The sequence below is a fragment of the Podarcis pityusensis genome, assembly GCF_964106645.2.
Source record: "Podarcis pityusensis genome assembly, chromosome: 8".
Taxonomy (NCBI): Eukaryota; Metazoa; Chordata; class Lepidosauria; order Squamata; family Lacertidae; genus Podarcis; species Podarcis pityusensis.
In genome coordinates, this window is record NC_138033.1 from 38,278,062 (window position 1) to 38,305,028 (window position 26,967).

General features: G+C 49.5%; 1 protein-coding gene across 1 annotated transcript in view; it reads left to right on the forward strand.

Moving 5' to 3' along the window:
- The first annotated feature begins 3,434 nt into the window (after positions 1-3,434).
- Positions 3,435-26,967, forward strand: part of HSD11B2 (hydroxysteroid 11-beta dehydrogenase 2) — a 31,111-nt gene continuing 7,578 nt past the window's right edge. The window contains exon 1 of the mRNA XM_081016563.1: positions 3,435-4,051. Within this exon, the coding sequence (XP_080872689.1) occupies positions 3,787-4,051 (265 nt within the window). The 5' untranslated portion in view covers positions 3,435-3,786. The remainder of the gene's footprint in view (positions 4,052-26,967) is intronic.

Consider the following 26,967-nt stretch of genomic DNA (forward strand, 5'->3'; position numbering starts at 1 on the left):
TTCACCTTTAAGAAACTCCCATCCATGTTGGACTCCCTTCTCTTTGAATATTGCTGACCATGGAATCTCACCCAGTAGCTCCTTATGCTTCTTGAAATTCGCCAGAATGCAATTGCCTCACCTGTGTATAATGAAACCCAACAGGGCATGATCACTTCCTCCCAGGTTTCTGAGTAGTTCCACTTCATCCATCAGTTCCTGTTGGTGAGGACCAGGACGAAGAGATATGACCCACTAGTTGCTTCTTCCACCTTCTGGGAAATGAAATTGCCAGTGAGGCAGTTGCGGAATTTATTGGACCTTATATTCTTAGAATCATAGAATTATAGATTTGGAAGGGACCATGAGGGTCATCTAGTTCAATCCCCTGCAGTGCAGGAACAGATATCTCTGAAATATTCGCTACTTGCTCCATTGGCTTGATCATTTTGTGACTCCATCGGTTCTACTAGATGGTTAGCAATGGCTGAGAATAAAAGGTTGTCCTGTTTAAGTTGGTCTTGACTGCTTTGTTGTCCTCCTTCTTTTAGCTGTTACCTTTCTGCTGAAAGCTCCAATTAAGATGGCAAGGAGGATATTGAAGAATAACAAACATGCATGTATGATTTGAAGACTGTTGACTATCAATATTTGCAAAGGAAAATCAGTCTGGATGGGTGGAAGTGAAAGCACCTTCATGTCCCTGGACTGAGAGTCCAACCCTGCAGGGAACTTTTCTGGGTATGAAGCAGGAGGGAGTGTGGAGGTTTTGTCCTAAGTATGAACTGGGGTATGAGTCATGTCCAACTTTTGTGTTGTAGGTTTCTTCTTCGTGACTGCTCCCCCAGATACGGCCCTCTGCTATGCGTGTCCTTGGTCTTTGAGGTGGTCAGGGATGTCTGTGTCTGGGACAGGGACAGGAGTGGGACTGCCATCTCTGGGGTGGTAGATAGGGGAAGCTATAGAGGTGGTCAAAGGTATACAGGGGTGAGGAGAAGGGCTAGTTACATCAAAGCCCTTGCCCACTCTGCTGTGCCCACCGTGCGTCAGAAGCTGGAGACTCAATATTAACAATCCTGTCTAAGTTTGTCCTGGCCTACAGGTCAGGAAGAGACCTGAGCATCACTCTCTCCCAGTAAGTAGAGGACCTACTACTTGCTTGTTTTTCCTCTTGCTTTGAACATAGCTGAATAAACCTGTCCTGGGAGATGCAGCCTGGGAGCAATCTGAAAACTTGCCAGGCCTTGCATCACAGCAAAGTCTCCTGAGTTAGCCTTAGAAGGAACATTCCACACAGGCTACCCAAATGTTCTGCCTTGCAGGTCTTTAGGGCCATCACTCTACTGGTACCCAGGATGTGGTGCTCCCTCCCAACCTGAAAGATGGTTAGTTGGCCCCCTCGCTCCTAAATAAGCAGGACTTGTAATATCAGGGTATGAGGCTGCAGACACGTCATACATTTAAACCATACAACTCCCCCCCAAGAAACCTGGGGCCTATCACTTGTCAAAGGTACTGGGAACCCTGTGAGGGGTAAACTACAGTTCCCATGATTCTTTGGAGGAAACCATGTGCCTTAAACGTACAGTGTGTGCACCACCTGAGATGGCCAAACAACATTCTTTGGAAGAAGAATGTCACATTTCAGGACAGTTTTGCCTGTTTGCCTAGAAGCAGACTGCAAAAGGACTTGCCCGTCCTTCTAAGGCTTTCTAATTCAAGCAAGGAAGGTTGTGCCATGCATTTGGGAAACTGAGCAGATTGTAAAACTTTGGAGTCATGGGCCATCTTTGGGCAAGGACCTCTGCAGCATCCCAGGGAGTCTGTCCCCTGTGCTGCTAGAATGGCCACCTAGCTAGACAGAGCAATGACCTCTGGTAAACACATCCCATGACAATGGGGTCATTTTAATACCCCTGCCTAACGACCTCCAGTGGTTCAGATCAAGGGTATTGTCTGTAGCCTGATGCATGCACCAGAAACCTCAAGACTCAGTTATTACAATGTGCTCTATCTGGGGCTGCCCTCAGGCCTGGTCCGAAGGCTCCATCTGGTTCAAAACACTGCAACTAGAATGTTGATATGGCCAGCACAGAACTTTCTCCAAAACTTGCACCGGCTGCCCAGAAGCTACTTGGCCAAACTCAAGGTTCTTGCCTTAATTTACAAGGCCCTTTAACCATTTGGGCCCAAGAGACCCAAAAGAAAAATCTTAAACGAGGAGCTTATAGGCACCTAGTGCAGCTCCCTTGGTGTCAAGCGACTGTCCCGCAATCCCAATTCCCATAGACTGCTCTGGCCTATCTCTGCACTGAAGAGGGGCCCTCATTTCTCTGACTTCCCAGGTCTCCAGCTTGTTCCACTCTGAACTGCAGGGCTGGGAGACCAGTGGGGACCCCCTTTAAAAGCCAGCAGCCCCGCCCCCAGCCACCTCCTGCCTCATTAAACCCTGGCTCCATAGTTCCCATTGGATTCAGGTAGGAATGTCCTTTGATAACCTTTCTGCCAGCCTAAAAGACGAGACTTGAACTCGCAGCCACCTGCTGTGTTGAGGACTCCCCGCAGGCAGCAGCAGCAGCAGCCTCCGGGGGAAGTGCGGCTTCGGGCTTGACGAGGGGAAGGCTGCGCGACCTGGTGGCCGTTCCGGGAACAGCGCCTGGAAAGCTCCCTCCCGCTCCTGCCACCTGCTCGCCAGGAGGAAGCCCCGGAGGCGGCGAAGGCGAAGTTATTTCCAAGGGCAAGCCCCCTCCCTCCTTACCTCCCTGTTGCCCCAGTGATGCCCTGTAAGGGGAATAGGACGAGGGGGCTCTGGGGTCCTCTTGAAGGTCTCAGGGAAAGGCCCAGGAGCACCTGTGGCTGAGGAGCCCAGGCTGTTCGGCGGGCCCCAACAGGGACGCTTGGCTGGGGGGCTCCTCTGCCGGAGTGCCGAGGTGGAGGCTCTTGTGTCCCGCGGCCTCCTTGCGAGGGCGGCGGGCGGACGGGCTGCCCACAAGGGAGGCAAGAAGCCAAGCCCCTGGCAGGCGGGCTTGGGACCTTCCTGGCGGGGCAGAGGGAAGGACTTTGCCGCTGGACTTTGCATTTGCAAGTTGCTGGGTGTTTTTTGCTTGTTTGAACACTGGCTGGTAAGAACACAAATATGTGTAGGCGGAGGGGGAGGAGCTCCTCCTGGCTTGCTGGAGGGCAGCACCAGCTGATTGTGGGGCCCTGCTCCTGCCCAGCACCCCTTGTCCGGGGACAAGCCTACCGACGCCCAGCTGGCTCCCTCTCTCTCTGTCTCCTTCGGCGGGAAGGCCAGGGCGCCTCGCTCTCCGGAGGGGCCTCCCTGCAGCTCTCCAGCCCCGGCTCAGGCCTCGGGGCCAGCCTCCTCAGGCAAGGCCGTGGCTGCTGCCCCACGGGGGCAAAAAGGCTCCAGCTGGGAGGGAGGGTGGGAAGGATGGTAGGCAGGAGCCAGGCGGGGGAGGGGGGAGGAACCGGCCGGCTCCCGGCCCCCTTGCTTCTATCCTGGGGCCACCATGTGCGCCTCTGCCTGCCTGCGAGGGAGAGGGAGAAAGAGGGCGAGAGAGAGGGGAGCCTGCAACTTCTCCCATTGGCAGGGCTCGGGCAGCTCCTCCCCTTTCCCTTGCCTGCTGCTCTTTTATAAACCTGGTGCCGCTTTCGATCTCCCAGTCCTGCAGATGCACCCCGTGGGCCCTCCTGCACAGAGGCCTCCCCCGGCTGTCCCTCTGCCTTGCAAGCCCGGGGTTCCCCCTGCTTCCGCCCCTCGCGCAAGCTCCAGGCTCTCCTCCCGCCCGCCCTCCCTCCTAGGCTATGGAGCTGGGCTGGGCGTGCAGCTCCCTGCTGTGGCTGCTTTTCCTCTCCAGCCTGGCCGTCAAACTCCTGCGCGCTGACCTGTTGCTGACCCCCGGCCTGCTGCTCCAGGTGGGGCTCCTGGTCCTGCTGCAGGGTGTCAGCCGAGCCTTCCTGCCCCTGCCCCTGGGCACAGCTCTCACGGGCACCGCCTGCTGGCTTGTCTTGGCAGGGGCCACACAGAGGAAGAGGATCCCTGCGGTGGGGAGAGCCGTTCTCATCACAGGTGAGCCCAGTCAGCATCTCCGCAGGTTCTTGGCCATCCCTACACATGCTGGCTTCCCAGAATGGAGGGAGTGGGAGGGAAGGAGGAACGTGCCATGCCCCTGGCCTGGCAGAATCTCTCCTGCTTTGGCTGATCCACAGAGCAGGAGGGGGACCTCCCTTGGACAGGGGCCTGTGGCATGGGGACGCTTGCTCAGCATCTGGACCACAGGGCTGAGTCAAGGTGGCGAGAGTTCCAAAGGGAAGGGGCTGGTCTTCCTGTGCGGCTTGGCTTCCTTGCACAAGCCATTTCAGCGCCCTGCTGGCTGTGCAGGACGCCTTCCTGCAAATCACCTGCTCTCCGCTTTAGGCTTCCACAGGTGGATCTGTGGCTGGAGCTGGGCTTTGCTGCCCCTTCTTCAGGGGCCTGTTAGGTAGGGAAGACTCCTGGGCCAGGCAAAGCAGCCCAAGGGCAGTGAGCATGCCGCAATTGACCACCATGCAACTTAACATTTGCACTGTTCTATTTGTAAGGGAAATGCAGAGAGTCGTTTCTGGGTCTTGTGTGTCAGGACTCAGCTTGAGAGGTTGTGCCTCATCACCAGGGAGCTCTGAGCAGTCAATGATGCCAGTTTCCAGGAGCACTTTGTGAGGGATGGCTCTTTGTGTGGCAAAAGATGCTTCCAGCCCCTAGGCTACCCCCTGGAAGACCAGGTGTCCTGCAGGAGCAGAGGACGGGGACATCCCTGCTCTCTGAAAGGGGATGGAGTGGTGAACTGCCCCCCTCATCCCAGGTGTTGGAGAGGCCAAGGTCAATTTTATTCTTGAAGTAGTGATGAGGAGCCACTGGTGTCCCATCCCATCCTGGGAAACCTCTAGCCTCCAGCAGACCTTGAGGGCATGGCAAGCATCTCTCTACCCCCACTTTCCTCTCTGTTCCAAGTTTTGGGAAATAGTTTAGAAACCAGCCTGGCAGGTGTGAAGCATGTTGTTGTTCCCAAACCTTCCTGCCAGAAAGGCTAGTGAACTGAGGGTGGGCAGAGATCCACACTCCCCCTCCTGCCCCGCATTTCATTGAAGCAGCAATCTGAAACTTTTGCAGGCGGATGGCATCACAGTCCCTCTAGCTGAAATAGATGGAAGTCCCCAGCTGGTGCTCAATGGGAATTCCTCCCAAGGAAACCTGCAAAGGTTGGGCTTTGAGTCAGCAGCAGAAGCGAAGGGTCTTTCCCCTTCTTGAGATTCTGGATCGGCCAGAAGAGGAGGGTGAAGAGAAGCCCTAGGGTGTTGGGAAGAACCAAGGCAGGGCTAGGTCAAGAAGATGGGCAGTGGGGCTGAGGCTAGCTCTGGGGGACATGCTGGTCAGCTGCACCATCTGCCTGCTAGAGCAATGCAAGGGCTCTTTGCAAAAGGGGTGGGGTGGGGAGGAAATTGGCCAGTCCTGCTGTGGAAATAGGGACAGTCGGGATGGGGGCTCTTTGGGGTTTAGTGTCAAGTCTGTGATGGAGGAGAGGGCGCTGAGCAATATCTTGTGCCTAGTAGGGCAGGCAGTTTATAAAAATAAAGGGATGTAGATGAGCCCCAAGTAGAGAACCCGCCTTGCAGGGACAGTGTTCCTGTCTGATTCCTGGATGTCAGATAGGGCTGAGAAGCACCCATCTCTGGCTAAAACTGAGGAGCTGCTGCTGCTGCTGGCAGTCAGTGTAGGCAAGACTGGCTTAATGGACTTGCCTAACTTGGAATTTGCAGTCCCTAACTGTGAAAAATGGGAACGTCTGCTTAGAAATCACATATGCTGGTGCCAGCCCCTGACAGTGCTGGCAGTGGAGATAAAAAGAAATCAACTGGTAGTCAAGTTGCTCATGGTGGGGGTGGGGACACAAGCTGCAGAGACAGTGCACCTCTGAGTACCAGGTATGTGGGAACTACAGATACAAGGGGGTGAGCATCACCTTGATGCATTTTCTGCTTTGGAGCTTCTCTGAGGCACCCAAGCAGCAATGGTGCTTATCTGCCCAGTAGCCCCCCCCCCGGAAAGTGCTCTTTGTGGCATCTGAAATAATAATAATAATAATAATAATAATAATAATAATAATAATAATAATATATTTATTGTCATTGCCCCCTTCGGGGACAACGAAATTATTTGACTGCTCCATAAAAACACTAATTAATCAATACAGTATAATACAGCAAGGGAGATTAGATGACTTTCAAAGTCCGGGCTTCCCATTCAGGGCCGAGATTGCTCTGGAGAAGAAGCTGTTCTTAAGACGGCTCGTTCTTGTCTTCATCATCCTGTATCTCCGTCCCGACGGCAAGAACTCGAAGAGACAGTGACCAGGATGCGATGGATCTTTTACTATGTCCAGTGCCTTCCTATGGCACCTTGTGGCATAAATCTGCTCTAAGGTGGAGAGTGGGCAGCCAAAAATACTCTTCTGCCTTAACAACCCTGCACAACCCCATCCTGTCCTGGGTAGTACAGCTTCCGTACCACACACATAAGCCATAAGTGAGCACGCTCTCAATGGCACAGTGATAGAAGGCAAGCAGCAGTTTCTGCGGAAGATGGTTTTTCCTTAGTATTCTCAAAAAGTACAGTCTCTGCTGCGCCTTCTTCACAAGCCCCCTTGTGTTGACACTCCAGGACAGATCATCTTGTAATTCAATGCCCAAAAATCTGAACGTTGTTACCCTCTCCAAACACATTTGTGACGGCAGAAGCTTTTGGGAGCTAGAGATGCTTGAAGTGGTGTCCTGAGTGGTGCATGTCTGCGTGTTTGAGTATACGCATGGTTGGTGGGGATTGTTAATAGTGAAGTCAGAAAGAAATGAAACGCAGAAAGTACAGATAGTGGTAATTACCGTATGAACAGGGTTCATTCACAGAAGTCTGCTGCGTTGAAAACACTGACGTCCTGGCACTGGTGAGCCAATTAACGTACGCTGCGTGATAAGATTCCATATTGCTGATACTGTCCACCAGTGATAAATTCTTGAAGAATTGTAATTCAGCGGTTTCACGTTGCAGAGTCGCCCTTTGAAGTCCATCACTGGCTTTTGAATATTGCCATTCCTGGTGTTAGATTTGCATGCTGATTTGTTTGTTCTGCGTAGAACGTGGAAGAGCATTGCCTCCCAAGACCTGTCGGGGGGGGGGGCGTCATTGCCCAGCATGGGCTGTGGTTTCAGTTGGGAACTGTTTTTTTTCTATTAGGTCTGCCTTGTAATAGAAGATTCCTAGGTTACCAGGAGCCTTCACCACCTCCTCTCTTTTTTCACTCAGCTGAAACTGTGATGTTTAGGTGATTTGAAATAACACCTAAACGACCAGAGTCACTTTCCTGGAGGGCAGTGATGACCTCTGGACCTGCCCCAGGGGCTGGTCTTGTCTGGCCCTTTGTGTCCATCTCTCAGTCTGTAATGTTTTGTTGTTGTGAGCTTGGGTACATTGATGATGAACGGACATGGTTATACCTTTGGGCTAAGCTCCCATTGTCTGCAGGGTATTGTTCCACCCAGAGCACACCACGAAATCTGTTGTCACCAGTCAAGCCCTGCAATACATCTGTGTCTGTTTGGATTCCCTGGACACAGACTCGCACCGGGTGTTGTGTTCTCCGATGCTGGAGCACGGGGGCGGGGGGCGGGGCGGACAAGCAAGACTGGAGGCTGGTCAAAGTTTGCTGGACCAGTTTGTAAAAAAATAAATAAATCAGGCAGGCAGGATATAAATTTTATAAAATGAATAAATGTATAAGCTCCAGAGCCTGGAAGGGCCAACCCTGGGGCTGAAGACAGGCCCTCCTTCCTTTGTTCCATAGCTTTCTTCCCGGCACTTCCCGACTGGTGATGTGGGTGGGAGACACCTGGTTCTTCCATCTCGGAGGAAGATGTCTTTGAGGGTCCAGGATCTAGCCCTATAGTCCCGGGGCTTCTGGAAGGTTTCTCTTGAGAGTTCTTGGCATTTCCTGGGGACAGGGAGGAAAGTGTTAGAAAGCTAACAGGAGAGCCTGTGATAGAGATAGGATTGACAATAACCAGGAATGAGCTTTCAAGATACATTTTTATTTTTCCACCAATGTCACTTGCTTCTGTTCTTCTCCTTTCCATGCTGACCTGTCACAGGCTTTAGATCCTCTCTGATCCTGTAGCAGCCTCTGCCCTTTTATGAAAAAGTTGGCAATGGGGGGTACAGTTATAACCCAGTTCCACACACCAGGGAGGCCTCCTGTATCCAGGCTGGATGCTGGGCCCTTGTGCCCGGGTGAGCTCTCACAAGGAGGAGGAATTCCTACTGGCACTTGCTTCTCTCCAGGCAGTTCAGCAAGGTCCATGGGGTGGTGAGTGGGGGGTGGTTGGACGCAGCTGTTCAAGCCCTTCCGCTTGAGCCTTCCTGAGCAGAGTTCCTCACTGGAGAGGGATTCCATACTCTGCTTGTTGCAAGTACTTTGCCTGCTGCCAGATTAGGGGTGGTCCCTTGGTCTTCCCTTGCTTTTTCATACCCCTCCTCAACCATCTTGCCAAAAATCTTGCATGTCAAAATCTGGAAGTTGCTTCTAGGGCACCTCTTTTTTCTTCCAACTCTTGCATCCTAGTTAGTCTTCCGTGCATCACTTGAGGAAACCCCCAGAGATCATTCTGTTTCCACATGCTTCCAAACATTTATTTGACCTGTTGCTGCCTTTGGTCCAACAGGTCTGGCAGGTTTTTGAAACCATCAAAGAATCTGTGCAACCTGTTTGACCAGAGGCAAAAGTGGCGTGGGCACACAGACCACATGCAGTGATGCCTATTTCAACCAGCCTTTCACTCTTTGAAAAAACAGCCCTCTGCCTGGGCTTCAGGTGGCCCCCTCACTTGCCAGGGGACTTCATCCAGTTCACTTGGGGTTGACTCAGTGAGCACAGCAGGAGCTACCCTGTCCCTCCCATGGCTTCCTCTTGCCTCAGAGCCTTCTCTACCCTCTGTGGTGGGGATGGAGAACTCAGGCTCCAAATGCCAAAGGATGTCCAAATGTGAAAATAAACACTGTTCCTGCTGATGCATCAAATAACATTTCATGGGACACTTAAGATTGCTATGGGCCATGAAGGGACACGCAAATATTTGCTATATCTGAATACTAAGAAGAAAAGAATGAGGGTACGCCGGGGTGTCTGTGTGTGGGTGCTGTTCTCAAATCCCAATTAAGTTTCCAGGGCTGTGTAAGCCGGTGTCATTTTTGTAAGCTGCTTTGGGTCCAATATTGATAGAGATAAGTAGGATATAAGTTGCTAAAATTTAAAATAAAATCAGAAACTAATGTTCGAAGCAGATCTTGTTTCATAAAAACAAAGTATGAACTCATGGCTAGCAACTAGCAGCTCCACATTTGCAAAGCTCAGGTTCCAGAGCTTCCCTTTGTGAAAAGATTAGGATTTTGTAACATTATTGGGTACAACACCACCCCACTTTTAGGGAGCCTCCTGGAGCCATGGAGAAGCAGTGGTGAGATAGCCTGATTCAGTCAGTCCCAGGTAGATGGAGGTCCCACAATCTCTCCTGTTTCCCCTTGAGCAGTGCAAGCTCTCCTTGCAGATACCGCTGCGCTAGTGCTGCAAACAACTGAACAGGCCAGAGCCCTGACTTGGCCTCCCTGTGTGTGTGCCTGCCTGCCAGTTTTGGACAAGGAAGGAAGGAGCTGAGGCTGGGAAGAAGCCCCTTTTGACAAGGGGCCAGAGCCCAAGGTAGTGTAAACCTAAACAAGTCACTCTTTGGAGCCATCAGCATCAGGACCACAAGCCCTCCTTGTCTCACTCCAGAACAGAAGGATGGAGGCAGCTGGGAAGATCTTGAGATGCTTCTTGGTAAGTGAAGCATTCTGATGCCTCTTTTTGCACAGTCTGATCTTAGCCACCCACAGCCCACCAGCCCCTCAATCATTCTGGCCCACAAAACCAGACAAAGGCTGGTTGGTGCTCACACCATGAGGCTGACACTGAGAGGAGGGCTCGGCAGTGGCCCACCATGACGCAGCGAGCACAGTTTTCTCTGGAGAGTCAGCAGTTGGGGGAGAAGCTGCACATTTCATGGGAGAGCCACGAGGGAATCTCTTGGTCTTTTCATTCCAGTACGACTGCAAGTGTTGGTGTGCAGGCTCTGACTTTGATCGTATGCTTGCAGGTGGTGGGGATGCTTAACTCTTCCGTCATCAAAATTGCTCCCTTAGATCAGGTCTAAGTCCCATGGAGAGAAGATTGTATTTCTTCCTCCCACCCCCAGCAGCATTTTTTTGGGGGGGGTGTCACATCAGGCATTCAGCCCCCCCTTCTCCATAACTGCTCAATTAAACATGTCTGAGCCATCACCTCAAGAAAGTGGGGTGCTTTCCATGACTTAATGTGTCAGAGTGCAAGCCCCACATTTTCTGAGCACTGTGAGACACCAGTGATGGTTCCTTCGTCCTTCCTTCCTCCCCTCCCCTTCACAACTGTGGCATTTATTCCTGTTCCAGTGCAACTGAGGGAGATCAGCTGGGCCCCCTGGAAGGCAGGGAGGGGCACCCAGTCCAGGAGAGGCTGGGCTGACTTTGGGCAGGCTATCTGCCTGGGCGCTTGCATATCTTGGTCTCCTCTCTAGCCAGAGAGATGGAAATGAATTGTGAATACTGCCAGGGAGGAGGGGATCAGAGGCATCGTCTCTGCCAGGGCTGAGTGGCTCTCTCTTCTCTACTGCTCTGCTGGCAGGAGACAGCGACTGCATCCTTCACATGTGCACATTGGGGCGCCTCCCTCCACACATGAGCACTTTCGGTTTTATGCCTCCAAAATCTGTCCCAGTGTTTCTGCAGTGTTTCTAGTGTGTGGCTCACGGAGGATGTGCTCATGCTACGTGTGGCTGTCCCCGCCCTTCAGTTGGCACTTCCCCACCCATCAGCAGTTCCAGAAACCTGAGGTTGCTTGTGGGCACGCATACAGGTATTTTGTTTACTTTTTTTTTTTTTTAAAGTAATACAAGTTTCCTGATATGCCAGAGCAGTAGAAAAAAAAGAATGTGCCCGTCTCGCTTTGAGTCAGGCCAGAATTTGAAGCTACTCCTCTGAAAGGCCTGCCCCTTCCTTTCCTCCCCTTTTGCTTTTTCCGTCTCCGGCACCTGCAAGGGCAGATTTTATTATTATTTTTCCATATTATTTTCAAGCGCAGTTCTGTGCAAGTGAGCTGCTTGAAAATAAAAATAACCACAAACATGACTTCAGCAACAACAGGTGAAAAAGGCAGGCTGCATCAATTCCTTTAGGTTGATGGAAGCATAATGGCAGGGGAAATGTCAGCCACGCATGCTGAAAAAAACACCCATCCACACAATGTACGTCCACAGTCCGGTAATATGTGATTTTATATTGAATTTTCTACCCTAATCAGATTGGATTAATTGGATGAGGAGAATTGTGCGTACATTACAAAATACTTAAAACAACAGAGACACGAGAGCTTCAAATGCATATAAATCTCCATTGTGGACAAGCCAAAAAGCCTATCATCATCATCATCATCATCATCATCATCATTTTGACAGGATGAGGTGTTCACTGCAAACTAGAATAAAGTGTGTGTTCAAATTACTACAGATGGCTGCTGTGTTCCGTGGGCACCGCCTCCCCCACTTTGAATTTCCCCTGTCCAGTGCTGGAGTTTTGCTTCTGATTCAGCTTTATGGTGGAGCTACATGATAGCATCCAAAGGCAAGTCAATTGAGGGTAAGGGGCTCCTTCCTCTCCACTCTGGGAAGGAAATGATGGCTGGGAGTCCTTGCCATTGCTGCCAGGGTTGAAATAGGAGCAAAACTGTGGCCAGCTGTACACAAAGAGGGTGTAAAGTCTTTCTCTCCTCTCTGCTATCAAGGCTCCCTCTTGGAGCTGAATAGAATATTTGGCTCTTTTACCCTGGCTTTGAATAGAAATTCTGGGCTGTGGTGCCCTCCAGCTCAAAGTTTGACCCAATTGGACCAGAGCCCAACATATCTGCACTTGTGAGTCCAGTGGAGAAGATGTGAGGCCTGCTTGTCTTGGCTATTTGGAATGGGCAGCTTGCAGTAGAAGAGTCACTTGGCTTTGCAACTTTCTCAACAGGGGCCCGAGCTTAGTTTCATTCATACTTAGAAATGAGTTTTGAGTCACTTTAGGGAGACACCCAGGTTTCATTCTTGGCCTTTCCCATTCATGCTCAAGGACACTTTGGTTGAGAGAGACCTCTTAGTTTTCAGCCACAGAAGGAACAGGTTAAAATTCCCATCATGGGTCAAGCCCACAGTGGTTACTGGTGGATGAAGAATTGATGTCACCAACAAACGTTCGAATCTTTCATCTTAAGTTAGCTGGTGTTCTCATGCGCAATTCTGAGATGGTTTAGAAAAAACAGGACAAATTTGTCCAATTTGGGCAGTTTCTGTGGTCAACATGTTTCAGTTTAAAAATGGATGATCCAAAACAGTGGTAAAATCAGTAAATTCTAGGATCTGATGCCCCTGGGGATCCATCAGAGCTTGCACTGCCCTGGTTCCCATCAAACTAAACTATGCTTGTAAGCTTCCTTTTAAATAGGTGCCTTGTTCTCGTTGCTTCATCAGGTTCAAGCTCTTGTTTGCTAACTACTGATGGAAGTGTTGCAGTGTTTGGTTAAGGAACTCTTACTTGAACTTCTGTTCTTCTGTGCTTCCTTTGTTTGTTTGAATTAAGCTTAGTCTATTGTAAAACTTTGCCTCTTTCTTTAATGTTCACGTGTATCATTTGAGGGACCCAAATGGTGGCCAGGCCATCACTACATCTTGTGTGAGTATCAGTCCCACAGTTTAACTCTGTGCTGCGTGAAGCATTTTATTTTCTCTGGCCTGGATCCTCCAAATTGAGCTCTGTTGGAAGTCCACAAGCTCTCCTGTTAAGAGAGACAGAGGGAAACTTGCCTCTGTCCACTTTTTCAATGCCAGGGCTAATTCTGTGCACCTCTGTTATCTTCACACTTACCTTTTCCACACTAAGAAACCCCAAACCTTTCCTTGTACCGGAGTAACCTCTATTCCCTCAAGAATCCCGTTTGCCCTTTGCTGAGCCTTTTGCAGCTCTACAATATCATTTTAGATGTGAGCTAACCAGAACTATACTTACACAGTCTTCCCAGTGTGGTCACTTCATAGATTGGTATACAGTAGTGGCATTATCAGCTTTATTTTCAATTCCTTTCCCAATGATCCCTAAGCATGGGTTTTAATGGCCAAGTTGTTCACCAGGGCCAGATGATTTAAGCATATAACTCCATTCCTGGCCCAACTGCACTGGCTGCCAGTTAGTTTCTGGGCCCAATTCAGAGTGATGTTTTTGACCTATAAAGTAGCAGTACCTCAAGGACTGCCTCTCTCCATATGAACTGACCTGGACCATACAGTAATAATCCAAGGCCTCTCTTTGTGTGCCCCCTCCATGAGTGGCCCAAAGGGTGACAACATGAGAATGGACATTTTCTGTGGTGGCTCCCCGTTTGTGAAATGCCTCTCCCTAGGATGGCTCACTCGGCCGTTTCATTACATATCTTCAGTGGCAAGGCCAAAACCTTCCTCTATAACCAGGCCTTTTAGAAGTGGGTGGGATGTTTTTAATGTATTTCTCGTTCCTCTTGGTTTTAATGTAGCTATGTGCGGTCTACTGTCTGTTTGCTTGTAAGTCACTTTTGGGTAAGCTGATATAAGTACATACATACATACACATTTTTCAAAGCTGCCCCAAATCGGGCCAGCGCCGTGACTGAGCTTTCTGCTGTGACCCCAAGGTATCGTTGCTGGCCAGTTCAAACTGCAGGGACATAGGTGTGAAATGAAGATACCTTCCTGCTTACTATACATTCATTCATTCATTCATTCATTCCCCACCCTTCACCCTAAGGTCCTACTTACATTGAATTGCATTTGTATTTTAATGCCCATTCAACTGGTTTGGATAAATCCTTCTGGAGCTCCTCAGAATCCTCCCCCTCCCCTGAACAAATTGATATTGTCAACAAACTTAGTTACCTGAGTGCTCATTCCTCACTCTAGCTCATATATGAACAAATTAGACCTCTACTACTCAAAGCACAGGTTTCAATACTGATCATTGGGAGGCTCTACTTCCTACATCCCTCCATTCAGAAAACTGTTCACTTATTCCTACTCTTCACTTCCTGTCCTTTAATCACTTACTGATCCAGGTCCTGCCCTCATGACTGCCAAGCTTACTCAGGAGTCTTGGGTGAGGTCCTTTGTCGAACTAACTATATGCTTGTTGACACTCTCAAAGAGCTCCCAGTGAGTTAGTGAGACAGGAGCCCAGGGCAGCAAATGTTTCTCTGATTAAAGAGCGAAAATCTAATAAAAATATATTTAAAACTTTTAAAACTATTTAAAACACCTAAAAACAATAAAATGCAAAAAAAAAAAAAAATCAAATTGAAGAACGGATGTAACCAAATCATGTGTCAGTAGGACAGCCCACTGTAACATGTTTTCAGCACACATCTGAAAGAGTACATTGTTGGTGTCTGCCTAACATCAATAGGCAGGGAGTTCCAAAGCAGAGGTTTTGCTACCCTCAAGGAATGACTCCTTACAAACATGGGATGGATATTGTGTGAGACTTTTAAGATATATTGCCTGGTTTTTATGGGGGAAGGCTGGAGGGTGCTGAGAATTGGATGGGAGAAAAGCAAGACTTCATTCCTCTTGGCCCAGCACTTGTCTCTCCAATGGAGAAAGAGAGTGTTGTTTGCTTGTCACAGAGGAAGGAGTGGAGGTGCTGAATGTTGTCAAAAATAAAGAGCTTCAGCATTTTCTAGCTGCTAAGCAGAGGGGTGAAAAAGAGCCCTTCCCAAATGTTCTAATTAATAAAATAATAAAAATCTAGGCTTTTTAGTCTCTGTGGGAAAATGTGGAGGTATCCATGTTTTCTTTTTACCTTTTCAGCCCTGCCCAAATTTGTTAAAGCTCTTTTCAAGTGTCCTGCAGCCTGAGACTTTCTCTGCTGAGCTGCTGGGAGTTATAGCCCAAAGCCTCTGGGGATTGGCTGGTATCTGCCCCCCCCCTAAAAACCCCACTGTCTTCTCTGGGTGAACAGGGGACTTGTCTATCTTCTCCCCCAAATGTACTGCTGTGAGTAAAGCCTCTGTTTCCACTTAAGAGTAGCAGGATCCACCCAGGGCTGCTTGGGTAAGATTTGCTTATCAATGGAGCATTTTAGTGTTAATGTTATTGTTTATACTTTTTCCTCATTTTTTTTACAAGGTATCTCAAAGTGAGGTACAAAATATTAAAATACAGAACAGCTCCCTGCTCCTACTGCCATCCCTTCCACTGGGATAAAGTCGGGCTTCCTCTTCTGTGTTGGTGCATCTTTTATGGGCACCTGCCTTTCCTTCCTCCCTCATGAGCATGTTTAAAAATTAGAACTTTCAGAAGCAATTCTACATTTAAGAAACCACACACACCAAATTACTGAGCTCCAGCAAATCAAAATCATGAAATTGTATATAAATATAGTCCTTCCAATTAATAAGATAACGTATAAATAGTCCTGACATTTTCCAGAGACTATATCTTAAAGGTTTCCCATCTATTTTCCTCCCAGTCGCCTCTGGGTGTTTGCTGCCTTGTTGTTCCAGGAGAAAAGGAGGATCCCCAGTTAACACTGCCCATCCTTTTGCCTGCTTTCTCTGACTGTCGGCTGCAGCATCATGCATGCTCCACCCTGTATTCAAACAAGCCAGCCATCTGTTCCTTCCATTCTTGGCATGTGCCCTCCCCTCCCCAGGCTGCAGCAGTGCATAGACAAAAAGTTGTATCTAGTCCTTCATGAAGATTGGTGTCTTTAAAGTACCCAGATGGAATAATCCAAAGGAAATCCATTGGAAACGTGAGAAGACAAACATGTTATTTCCTTACTTATTTTTACTTCTTTAGAGGCAAACTACCCCCGACATTCCTTGACATCCCTATCCTTCCAATTCCTCTGTCCAAAGTCTCTCCTCCCTGTTGCCTCCTGAGGGCTGACCCCTGCCCCTTCGTAGCCATCTTTCCAATGCCTCTCACCCACCTAGAACAGCCCACTCCCTTCCTTCTACTTTCAGCCAGGGTAAGAATTGCATTGACTTGTGGAAAACCCTGGGCAAATTTCAGCAGAGTGTAGGTGTGTGTCTCCTGTGCCTTTGAAGCAGTCTTTGAAGTGGTGGTGGTGGAGGGGCTCCCCAAGGTCTGTCGCTCTCCAGCTAACGCCAGGTTGTCTCTCTTCATGTGTAGATGGGCCCCCCTCCACCTGTGCAAGGTGAGAAGCTGGAGCCAAACAGCCCGGCAGCATCAGCACAAGGAAGCTGGAAGGTAAAGTGGAAGCTCTTTTGTGCAGCCTCTTCTCTTGGAGAGACCCGGATGGCTTTGTCCTCCTCCTGCCTCTGCCAAATTGCTCTCTATAGTCAAGACCATTTGCGGCTTCCGGTTTGTGCTGTTGATGGCCTGGAAGGAGGAGACCCTGGGGAAGAAGCTTCAGGAAAAAGCAAGAGGGGAAATCGTAAGAGCAACATCAACAACAATAGTGACCAGCCTTGTGCTGGAGAGCGTTCAGTGCACTTCAAGCATATGAGCACACGCTTAGTTTCTCAGCCACAAGGTGCAGAGCTGAGGCTGGCAGGAATTTGCTTTCTCGGCTTGCTTAGGAGAGCTAGCATTGGATCCAGGGACTTGTGCCACCAGCTGCCATTCCAAGTTACTGCTACCTCTGCTGTGTGCTGCTAGGTCTCTGCCTCACTTGTAGAGTTGGAGAGGGCAGGGCACGTCAGGGCTTGGCCTGCACCTTTGCAAGCATCACTAGTGCACCCACCACCTGACACTGCATGGCTCAGGGGTGCCTAGAAACACTTGCAGTGCCTGGTGGGAAAAGTCCACCACTGTCGCTTTCAGGAAAAAATATTTCCGCCTGCTCTTCTGGAGCTGGTCTGCTAGCTCTGTGTTGGAGCAGTGGGCATCTGCTTGCCTCCTATCAAGACACCTCTTCAGGACCTGCCTTAAAGGTTGTTATAGGGCTCCATTGCTTGAAAGCGCTAGGCAAATGTGAAGTGTTGTTACAATGCCACAGAAGTTTAGCTTTTGTTGCCTGCCTCAGGAAGGTTGTGCAGGGCTCACCCACTTTGGGGGGCCAGTGGGCCCATTTGGGATGCTGAGGGAGTGCTGGGGGCACCAGGGGTGGAATGGCTGTTGTGGGGAGGGGTGTGCGCATGGCATCACATCTTGTGTGTGTGTCATGGCTGCCACATCTTACAGGAGATAAGGCAGAGAATGGTGTGAGACTGCCACTTTGGACTCTGGTATAGGTGCCTTTTCCCCACTGATGGAGGGAATAGGATGCAAGAAGGAGAGGAAAAGCACCTCCATCAGCTACCACTGCACTTGCCCACAGGGAAAAGCTCTTTGCACCTCTCCTCAGTTGAGAACGGAGCAGAGGGAGGGTGCCCAGTCCTGGTATCCAGTGAAAAGTGGGCATGTTTAAGGGGGTGAATCCAGGGTATGAGAGGCTGAGGGGGATATTGTACATTTCTGAGGGGATATTTTCTGAGCCCATTCACAGGCACTGTATGGTGTATTGAATGGCACACTGGCACCCCTGGGGGCCCTTTTGATGACTCCTGCCTTAGGATGAAGAAGTACCAGGACTAAATAAATAAGGGGCAGCCCAAAGGCCTCTTCTCCAGAAGAGCTGCTGTTCTGAAGTCTCAAGTGCTGTCCTTGACTTGGTGCTTTCTATCCCTTCTAGAAAGATAGAAGGAATTCATGGTCCTTTATGGGCAGACTGCCAAGCTGGCAGTGACATCTGTCTGTAGCTATTGACCTACAAGGGCTGTTGCTGAGATGTGTTCACCTGTTCATCGCTTGGACTGGAAATACTTTTTGGAGTGCCACTCTGAGGCTAGCATCCCTGGCAGGATTGCACAGGTATTTCAGATCATTGCATAGGACAGCTGCTGGGCTGGTAAAACAGCTTTAGGGCTAGACACCCAAACATCACCCCTGGTTTGGCGTGAGGTGCTTTTTCCCTGTCCTGCCAACCTAGCAGTTCGAAAGCATGTCAAAGTTCAAGTAGATAAATAGGTACCGCTCCGGCAGGAAGGTAAATGGCATTTCCGTGCACTGCTCCAGTTTGTCAGAAGTGGCTTAGTCATGCTGGCCACATGACCCAGAAGCTGTACGCCTGCTCCCTTGGCCAATAAAGCAAGATGAGCGCCACAACCCCAGAGTCGGTCACGACTGGACCTAATGGTCAGGGGTCCCTTTACCTTTACCTTTACTTTTTCCCTGAGAAAGGAAAGCAACGCTCCTCGCTTGACTTATGGGCAAGAGTTAGACATGTGGTGAGATTTGCAGAGTTTTTTGTTCTCCACCTGTAAGACTTGGAGCCACCTTAATGCTTGTTTGCACTTCTAAATGCCCAGCCCCCAATAGTGGTCCCTGGGGCTTACAGGCTCCTCTAAAATTCATGGGGGGGGGGAGCAGAAGGAGAAGTTCCAGAGGGCAACGGAGGGAGGGAATCTGCTTTGCTCTGGCCTGCGGCTGACCCTGGGCAGGAAGCGGCTTTCTGCTGACTAATCCAAGGCATCTTTGAGCCCGCTCTGGACTTGCTCAGTGGTCAGCCTTTCCCTGCACATGCTCATAGGAGTTTTGTTCCTATGACTGACCCTGTGACAGGCATCAAGACCACGCAGGTTGCTGGGCTGATGCCTGGCTTCCAGGCTGGATCCCAATCCTCTGTCAGAGATGTGTGCGCCGATAGTCAGAAGAGAAGGGCTCCCCACCACCAGAAGTCACAGGGGCTTCTCAAGTCTGTCCTCTACTTTGTGGATTAGCTGCCCAGGACAGCTCCTTAACAGGCATTGGCACTGCTGTGGCCCACAGCCAGCATCCGGTCCTCCAGGGCAAACTGGGCAACTTCCGCAGCCCCACACTTTAGCACCTGCAACCGATGCACAGCTTTGGCAATACTTCAGTTTCTTCATTAAGTGTAATATTAAAGAAATGTACTGCAATTTAGATGTAGTGCAATTTCTCAGTGTACCTGTGTCTGGAGAGGTTATTTTCAAAGTTGACATTTGATGAAAGAATTACCTGCTCTCTTTTGCATTGCAAGAATGCCCAGCATTGGGAGAGGTTTGGATTACAGTGATTTGATTAGGATGTTTCTTCCGAGGCGGCTCCCAAAAGTTCATTTCATTACGCAGGGTGCTGGAGCATCCACTCTTCCATGATTAATTGCTATGTCATTATTTATCAGTGAACTGGCTGTCACCAATTCCCCATAGGTCCCTCCTAGCATGATATCACACAATATGCTTTTTAGGCTTGTTATTTATTTATTTGTTTATTATTTATTTTCTCTTTCTGTTGACGTATTCTGGTAATGGGTGGCTTTAATTACTCTCACATAGATGGGACAAAATGTGTGTTCACTGGTCACTGCTGTCTCTTCCAAACATTAGTTGTTTGCAAGAGCTGCATCTGGAAGGAGGGGGTGTCTTTCTCTGGAGAAGCAGGTTGGGCTGGAAGATGGCTGGCTCCGGGGCTGCCTGGCAAGGGCCCATCCATCTGCCAGAGACACTTGGCATCTGCTCTTGGGTGTGGGAGGAAGACAAACAGCTGCCTTCATGCTTGAAATCAAGTTACTGTCCACAAAGCGGCTGTGTGGCCAGCTCCCAAATTGGATGAGGATGGGGATGATGGCAGCCCCCCCCCCCCCCCCCGCTGGAGATGCTGGATGGAGGAAGGCAAAAATGGGCCATCAAGGAGGCGTTTCAGAGTCTCCGGGGATGTGATGTGGGAACACTGCTTCGGGGAAATGGTGGCACTCTTAATCTTGATCTGCGTGTGATGTTCTTTCTTACCTGCCTGGCCCTGAGAGTGTCCACGAAGGGGAAGGAAGCAGTTGCCTGGAAGTGTGTGTGTGCTCGAAAGGAAGCAAGAGCTACACTCTCTCTGTTGTGGTTCTGGTGCCAGTAGATGCGCCTGCTCAAGTAGGAGGTTGATGTGGCCCTGGAATTGCCCCAAAGGAGCCCCAATGCCGCATGCCCTGCAGGTTTGGTGATCATTGCCCTCCCAGCAGGAGGAAGGCACCCCTCCAGTGGGCTCTTCTCCTGGGAGCTGGGCTACAGGTCCCCAAAGTGTGAAAGGGGCCTTTGGAAGGGAAGGGGTGGGCTTGTGCATACCAGGCTCCTGCTCATTGGAGATGGAAAGGTGTGCAGCTCATAGTCCCTCTCAGTAATGCAGCTGGAAGAGTGTAAGAGATCAAAGTTCTCTTTTTTTTAAAAGGGATAGTTCCGCAATTTAAAATCCCTAAAAATCACATTCATTCTAGGATGAAATGGAGTTCGCTTTGGCTGTCCCAAACACATTTATTTTGGGATAAGCACCTTTTGGTTGTAGAAAAGGATAGTGTACCTTTAAAGCTAAAACATTAATCTGCATATATATGTAACCTTGTATGTGCCTGGCTGGCCACCCAGCCAGGAGCCAGCATTGCCCCCGGGGAAGAGGGGAAGAGCCAGCTGCATCTCTGGCCAGCCGCCTTGGGGTGAGATCTGGACAAGGCAAACTCCTCCTCGCGCTTCTCCTTCCTGAGCTTCCTTTCTCTTCTCCCCCCACCCCGGGCCGTACAGGTGAAGTTTATGACACGGCCTCAAACTGCCTGCAATCTGGCTTTCCTTCCGTGTTCTGCTCCGCTTATCTCTTCCATTCCGTGTCTTGGGGCAGGGCTTGTTCCTGATAAAGCTGCCTTTTGTGGGCATTAGATGAGTCTGCCCACACGCTGCGGTTATCTGCTCAGATAGGGAGCTGACTGAAACCTCAGCAGCGCAGCAGAGGTAGCAAAAGCTTGGCCACCCCCCTTCCTAGGCAGGTCACATCTCCTCTGCCTCTGCTGCTGCCTGGTGCTTGGAGGGAGGCTGGCCTCTCTGCGGGGGGCCTCCCCACCAGCTTTCTGCCCTTCTTTGGTTCAGAGAAAAGTGTGATAAGTAGAGCGATGAAGCAGGAGGTGCCACGGCCTCTTTTGCTTTGAGGAGCAGGGTGGGGAAAGGTTCCTAACCCCCATCACAACCACCCCAGAAAAGCAGTATCAAACCTCTCTTGGTGGTGGCAGAGGAGCTTTGGGTGCTGCCTGGTTGGCACTGACCTGTGGCCTTCTTGTTGGTTGTGCATTGAACTCTGCACCTGAGTAGAAATTAGTACTTCCCATTTTCAGCACCCCGGCATGCCCTGCAGATACGTTGTGCTGTGCTCTGACGTGCCCAGGCTCAAATGAAACTATTGGGTTGTAACCCCCTGCCTCTCATGCTCCATTCTAAATGATAGTTGTGGTGTCCCCTGCAACACCCAGTGTGGTCAAAGATGTTGCGCTTCCCTAAATCCACCTCTGGTTTAATTGTATGATGAAGTCCTTTCTTTTCTGTGTCCTGAATCTTTCAGTACGCAGCTTAGCTGGGATCTTGGGGTAAAGGATATAGACAAGAAATCTAACTAACTAACTAACTAACTAACTAACTAACTAACTAACTAACAGATGGCTACGCATTCCCATTACTATGAGAAAAAGGCTATGTGTGGATTAGTCCTTACTCCCTTTCTCCACACCCTGCATAACCACACATCTCCTTTTTTCTAAACTAAAAAGCCCCCAAAGGCTGTAGCCTTCCCTCGGGGGAGCTGCTCTGCCAGCCCCTTCATTTCACTCTTTTTTTGCCCCTTCCCACATGCTCTGCAGCATCCTTTTGAGGTGCACAAATTCCAGAATCTATCAACCTGGGCTTGGTACAGAACAAAACCCATTCAGATTGAAACCATTCTGAGCCCAGGGATTTGTACATAATCCCAGAACTGAATGGCACTTACAACCTTTCCACACAAAAGTCCACCCCAACCGGGCCTAACCTTATGACTTTTAAACTCCCTGTCTCCCTTGTTAGATTTAATCTTTCCTTTTGCCCTTCAGTCCTGACTGCTTTTTGCTGTCTGCCGTTTTGAAGTTGTATAAAAACTTCAAATGGGTTGAAGGATGATGAGTTGCCTCCATTGCCTGATTATTTTCTCCAAATTGTGATACCCCCCCCTTTGCGATTTTCTAGTCGCCTTTTGCCCAGTGGGCAGATAGAGCGTGACCCGCCTGGCCTTCAGGATTGCCTAGGGAGGGAGGGCCACATTCCTCAAGTGCACCCCCCTGCCTGCTCTCCCATGTGGCTGATTTCCACACACTTAATTGCAGGGCCAGCATCACTTAAGCTAAGCTGAAGAAGCGCCAGGGTCTTGGCCACACGACAAAAAGTGTAAAATCAGAGGATCAAACTGATTTAGCCAGGGAAGCAGGCTGTGCCGAAGGCGGGTGCTGCTGCTGCTGCTCCTTTGGCCCAGAGTTGTGCAAATCCGCCTGTGTGTGCAGCACATCGGCTTCCCAGGCTGCCTCTTGGCCTGTCACTCAGTGTTAATGGTTAATGTTGCCATAAACCCGCTGTTGAGGTTTGTAATCTCTGGGAAGGGAAGCTATCAGCCAGCCATCAGAAGTGAAAAGAACAGTCTGTACCCTGCACAGGCAGGCGGTGGGTGGGGTGTTTATGGCCCTTCCTCGCTTCCTCTTTCAGCAGGGGTGGGGGAGAGAAAGAGCAGCTACTGGCTGCTGTCCCTGGGAAATGCAGAGAGGGGTTGTCACAAGGTCCCTTAACCTGACTCTGGGGCAGGACAAGATGTCCTCTCACCTGACCTGCTGCCAGGTGCTCCATCTGCACTCATGGGGGGTTTGGGGGGGGGGCAAAGCAGAGGGGCAGCTCCCCTCCCTCCAAGGTACCAAAATGAAAAAATCTTGAGTTCTACACACAATCTTGAGTTCTACACACAATCTTGAGTTCTACACACACACACACACACACACACACACACACACACTTCCTTCTCATCTCAGGGTCTCCTCAGCCCACTTCTGAGTTACTTGGCAAACAACTACCACTCTGCTCATCCCCATTTGCACATGAGGCTCCCAAAAGCTCTTGGACCCCATTCAGTATTTGTGCTCTGTTCCTCACCATTGTGGCCATGGTACAAGAGTTCAGGGTGGGGAGAGAAAGGGCAGTCTTCCTCCCACAACTCCAAGCCCCTCACCTCTCACAGGATGATACCTGCTTTGTGTTCACCACCCGATATAGATGGAGCTACATTTGTGTGCATACTCAGCCTTGCCTCTGGCTGCTAACTTCCCCTCCTCGCTCTCTCCCTCTGCCAAAAGGTAAGCAGCATCTTCTCCAAACAGAGATCTGCTTTGTTGCCCATGGTGGCAGAGGTAGTAAGAATAAGAAGGATAACTGCAGTGAACCCTAAGTATAGCTGTTCTCGTGCTGGCTGGCCTGGGGCCCTAAAGGGAAGCCCAGAAGCGGAAGCTGAGTGCAGCAGCCCCCTCCCCAATCCTGGTTCCAAGCACCTGGTATTCAGAGATGCACTGCCTCCAACAGTGGAGGTAAAACATAGCTATGAGGGATAGTTTCCATTGATAGTTTTCTCCTCTATGAATTTCTCTAATCCGCTTTAAAAGGCATCCAAGTTAGTGGTCGTCACTGCTTCCCGTGGGAACAAATGACATCATTTAACTATGTGCTGCGTGAAAAACTACTTCCTTTTGTCCATCGTGAATCTTCAGCATTGCGAGAGAGGGAGGAAAACTTTTCTCTATCCACTTTCTCCATGCTGTGCATCATTTTATAAATTTCTGTCATGTCTCCTCTTACTTGCCTCTTCTCTAAATGAAAAAGTCCCAAAAGCTGCAACCTTTCTTCGTAGGGGAGTCTCTTCATCGCCATGATTTTGGTTGCCCTTTTCCAAACTTTTTCCCGCTGTATGAAATCCTTTTTGAGGAGGTGACCAGATCATGCACACAATATTTCAAATGTGGTTGCACCATAAATTTGTATAACAGCATAATGATATTGGCAGTTTTATTTTCAGTCCCTTTCTTAATGTTCCCCAGCATGGAATCTACCCTTTTCACAGCTGCCACACACTGGGTTGAGATCTTCACCAAGGTAACCATTATGCATCCCTCAGTTGGGAGAACTGTTCATGTATTCCTACCCTCAGCTTCCCTAATCCTAAACCTGTAAATGTAGATATGAAATTAGGATTTTTTTGCCCCAATGTGCCTTACTTTACACTTGCTTGCACTAAATTGCATTTGTCATTTTACCTCCCATTCACTCACTTTTTGGAACTCTTTGCAATCCTTTAAAAAACGAACAAAAAACCCCAAACCCTGAACAATTTAGTATCATTAGCAAATTTGGCTACCTTGCTACTCACTTCTAACGCTACACCCCTCCATTCAGAGAACTGTTCATTTATTCCTGCTCTCTGTTTTCTGTCACAGGAGTACCTCTCCTTTTTATTCCACAACTGCTTTGACTTTGTCAAAAGCTTTCGAATGTCCAACTCTGCGTCAATTGGATTTCTTGTCTATATGCCTGTTAACACCCACAAAGAACTTTTAATAGGTTAGTGAGTCAGGATTTCCCCACGCAAAGTTGTTCTCAGAAAGCCAGGAGGTCATTGCACCTCACACACCTGTGGCTTCTGCCCACTAGGCAGATTAGTACCATAGTAAACATAGGACGGTTAGCGTAAAACACTGGCAAACCCTCAAGCTGGCTTTCTGCCTGCATTCTAGCAATTTTGTAGTTTATTGAACTACAGTGGTAACTCAGGTTAAGTACTTAATTCGTTCCGGAGGTCCGTTCTTAACCTGAAACTGTTCTTAACCTGAAGCACCACTTTAGCTAATGGGGGCCTCCTGCTGCCGCTGCGCTGCCGGAGCACGATTTCTGTTCTCATCCTGAAGCAAAGTTCTTAACCTGAAGCATTATTTCTGGGTTAGCGGAGTCTGTAACCTGAAGCGTATGTAACCTGAGGTACCACTGTACTTTATTAGAAGCTTAGGTTTTGCTTAGATCAAGGAGAGGAGGGGCAGAGTAGTGTGTCCACATTTGGCTGTTTCTCACACATTGCAGTTTCAGGATTTGGAATTCTAACAGCAAAACACACTTGCATGATTTTGCCACACTAGTACTTTTAATTCTTGATTTGTTTGTGGGGAAATGCAGTTTGCCCTGCTTCAATTCTGAATTAATGAGCCCAAACAACATACAAATGCCTTTGGAAATCCTGACAGTGTGGACTTCTGCCCTGCAGTAATGGCTTATGGAGGCCACCCAACAGCCAGCTAGGCCAGTGTGTGTATGTGTGTGTGTGTGTGTGTGTGTGTGTGTGTGTCTCCATCCTCCTGCGGTTTATGCCTGGACGTCATGACTGGGCTCCTGTGCGCAGCAGAGGAAGATGATGGACCTTCAGTGTCAAGGGGAGAAGTGATGAAGGCCCAGAGCACTTCCCCTAAAATAGGGAGCTGTGCTGATTAGCCCTTGGGTAGGTCTGGGCTTTTGCTGGGACCCCAGCAACATCTGATTGTGATGGTGAGAGGTGAGTTTGGGGTTGTGGTTTCTGGGCCCAACTTTTTATTAACTGGCAAAGTTAATGGAGCGGCAATCCAGAGCAGGGAAGTGGAGGAAGCTATTTTTAGAGCTGCCTTTTTGTGCAACAAATCACAAGATAAACAGGCATTTTGTTCCCTTTTCTGTGTGTGCGCAAGGTATATAAACAGCAGATCCATGACTGAATGAGTTGTAGAGCCAAGGTCACATCCCCAGGTTGTGGGTGGAGTCACTTGCCAACACCTGAGCGGTGGCAGCAGAAAGGGCTGGAGAAGTGCCAAAGCTCCACCACCGCTAGCCCCTTCTCTCGCCCCCACCCCAACTGCAGCAACTGCCCTTCATTTGTCTGCATCCTGTACTGGGGGAATTCCAGATTGTGATGGACTGCAGACCAAGCTACCGCATCCTGGGAACGCTGACCCCTGCCGTTGTGGCAGATTGACACAGGGGGTGACAAGAAAGGGGTAATTTCTGCCCCCTTCCTGTCATGCTTGCCATTGCCATTGCACAAGACCGGACATCCTGTGTCTTTCTCAAGGACAACCGTGTGTGCAAATTCTAAAAGAAAAAAATTAAAAGCTGCTGTGCCGAATGACCCATATGGACTGTGGAGTAAAAGGGTGGATGTGCTGCTGCTGAAAATGCCTCACGCAAGGCAATTCAATCCCTGGCAGTGTTTTGTGTCTCTGTGCTTGTTCTAGCATCTCCCAGCTACCTTCCTCCTCCCCGCCTTTTTTCTGATCCTATGGTTGCTCTGTCCCCACTGCCACCTCTGCTGTAGCAGAGGTCACATCTACCCTATGCATTTAAAAGCACATGGTTTCCCTCATAGAATCCTGGGAACTGTAGTTTAAGGGTGCTGGGAATTGTAGCTCTGTGAGGGGTGAACTACAGTTCCCAGGACTCTTTTGGGAAACCAGGTGCTTTAAATGTATGGTGCGGTTGCAGCCTTTTGAGTTTTCAGGCAGCATCTTCATGGCTTGCTGACATAACCTTTCAGTTGCGAATTCCTGCCTCCCTCAGTGCAGATTTATAGAATTTAGTTGTGCCTTTCCAAGCATCTGAGGGCAAAGATCCTGATGCACCTCCACTGGAGCATCTTTACATTTGAACTCCCTCAAATTACAAAGAGCCTTGGAGACCTTCCCTTTAGTGCAAAAGCCCTCAAAGTATGCACCAATGTGCTGTGAAAGCTCTGCTGAGTGGGGCTGCGACTGAGGTACACCCTTTAATCCAGCCTGTCAGTAACAAGGGCAGATTTGTCCCTCTCTCTTTCCTTGGAATCTGTCTCGGGAGGCATTTTACTTTGATAACGAGTTTTCCTGCTCCGCCAACCAGAGCCCAGCATCCCTCACCACCACCTTTAAACACTTAGTTCATGGCCCAAGTT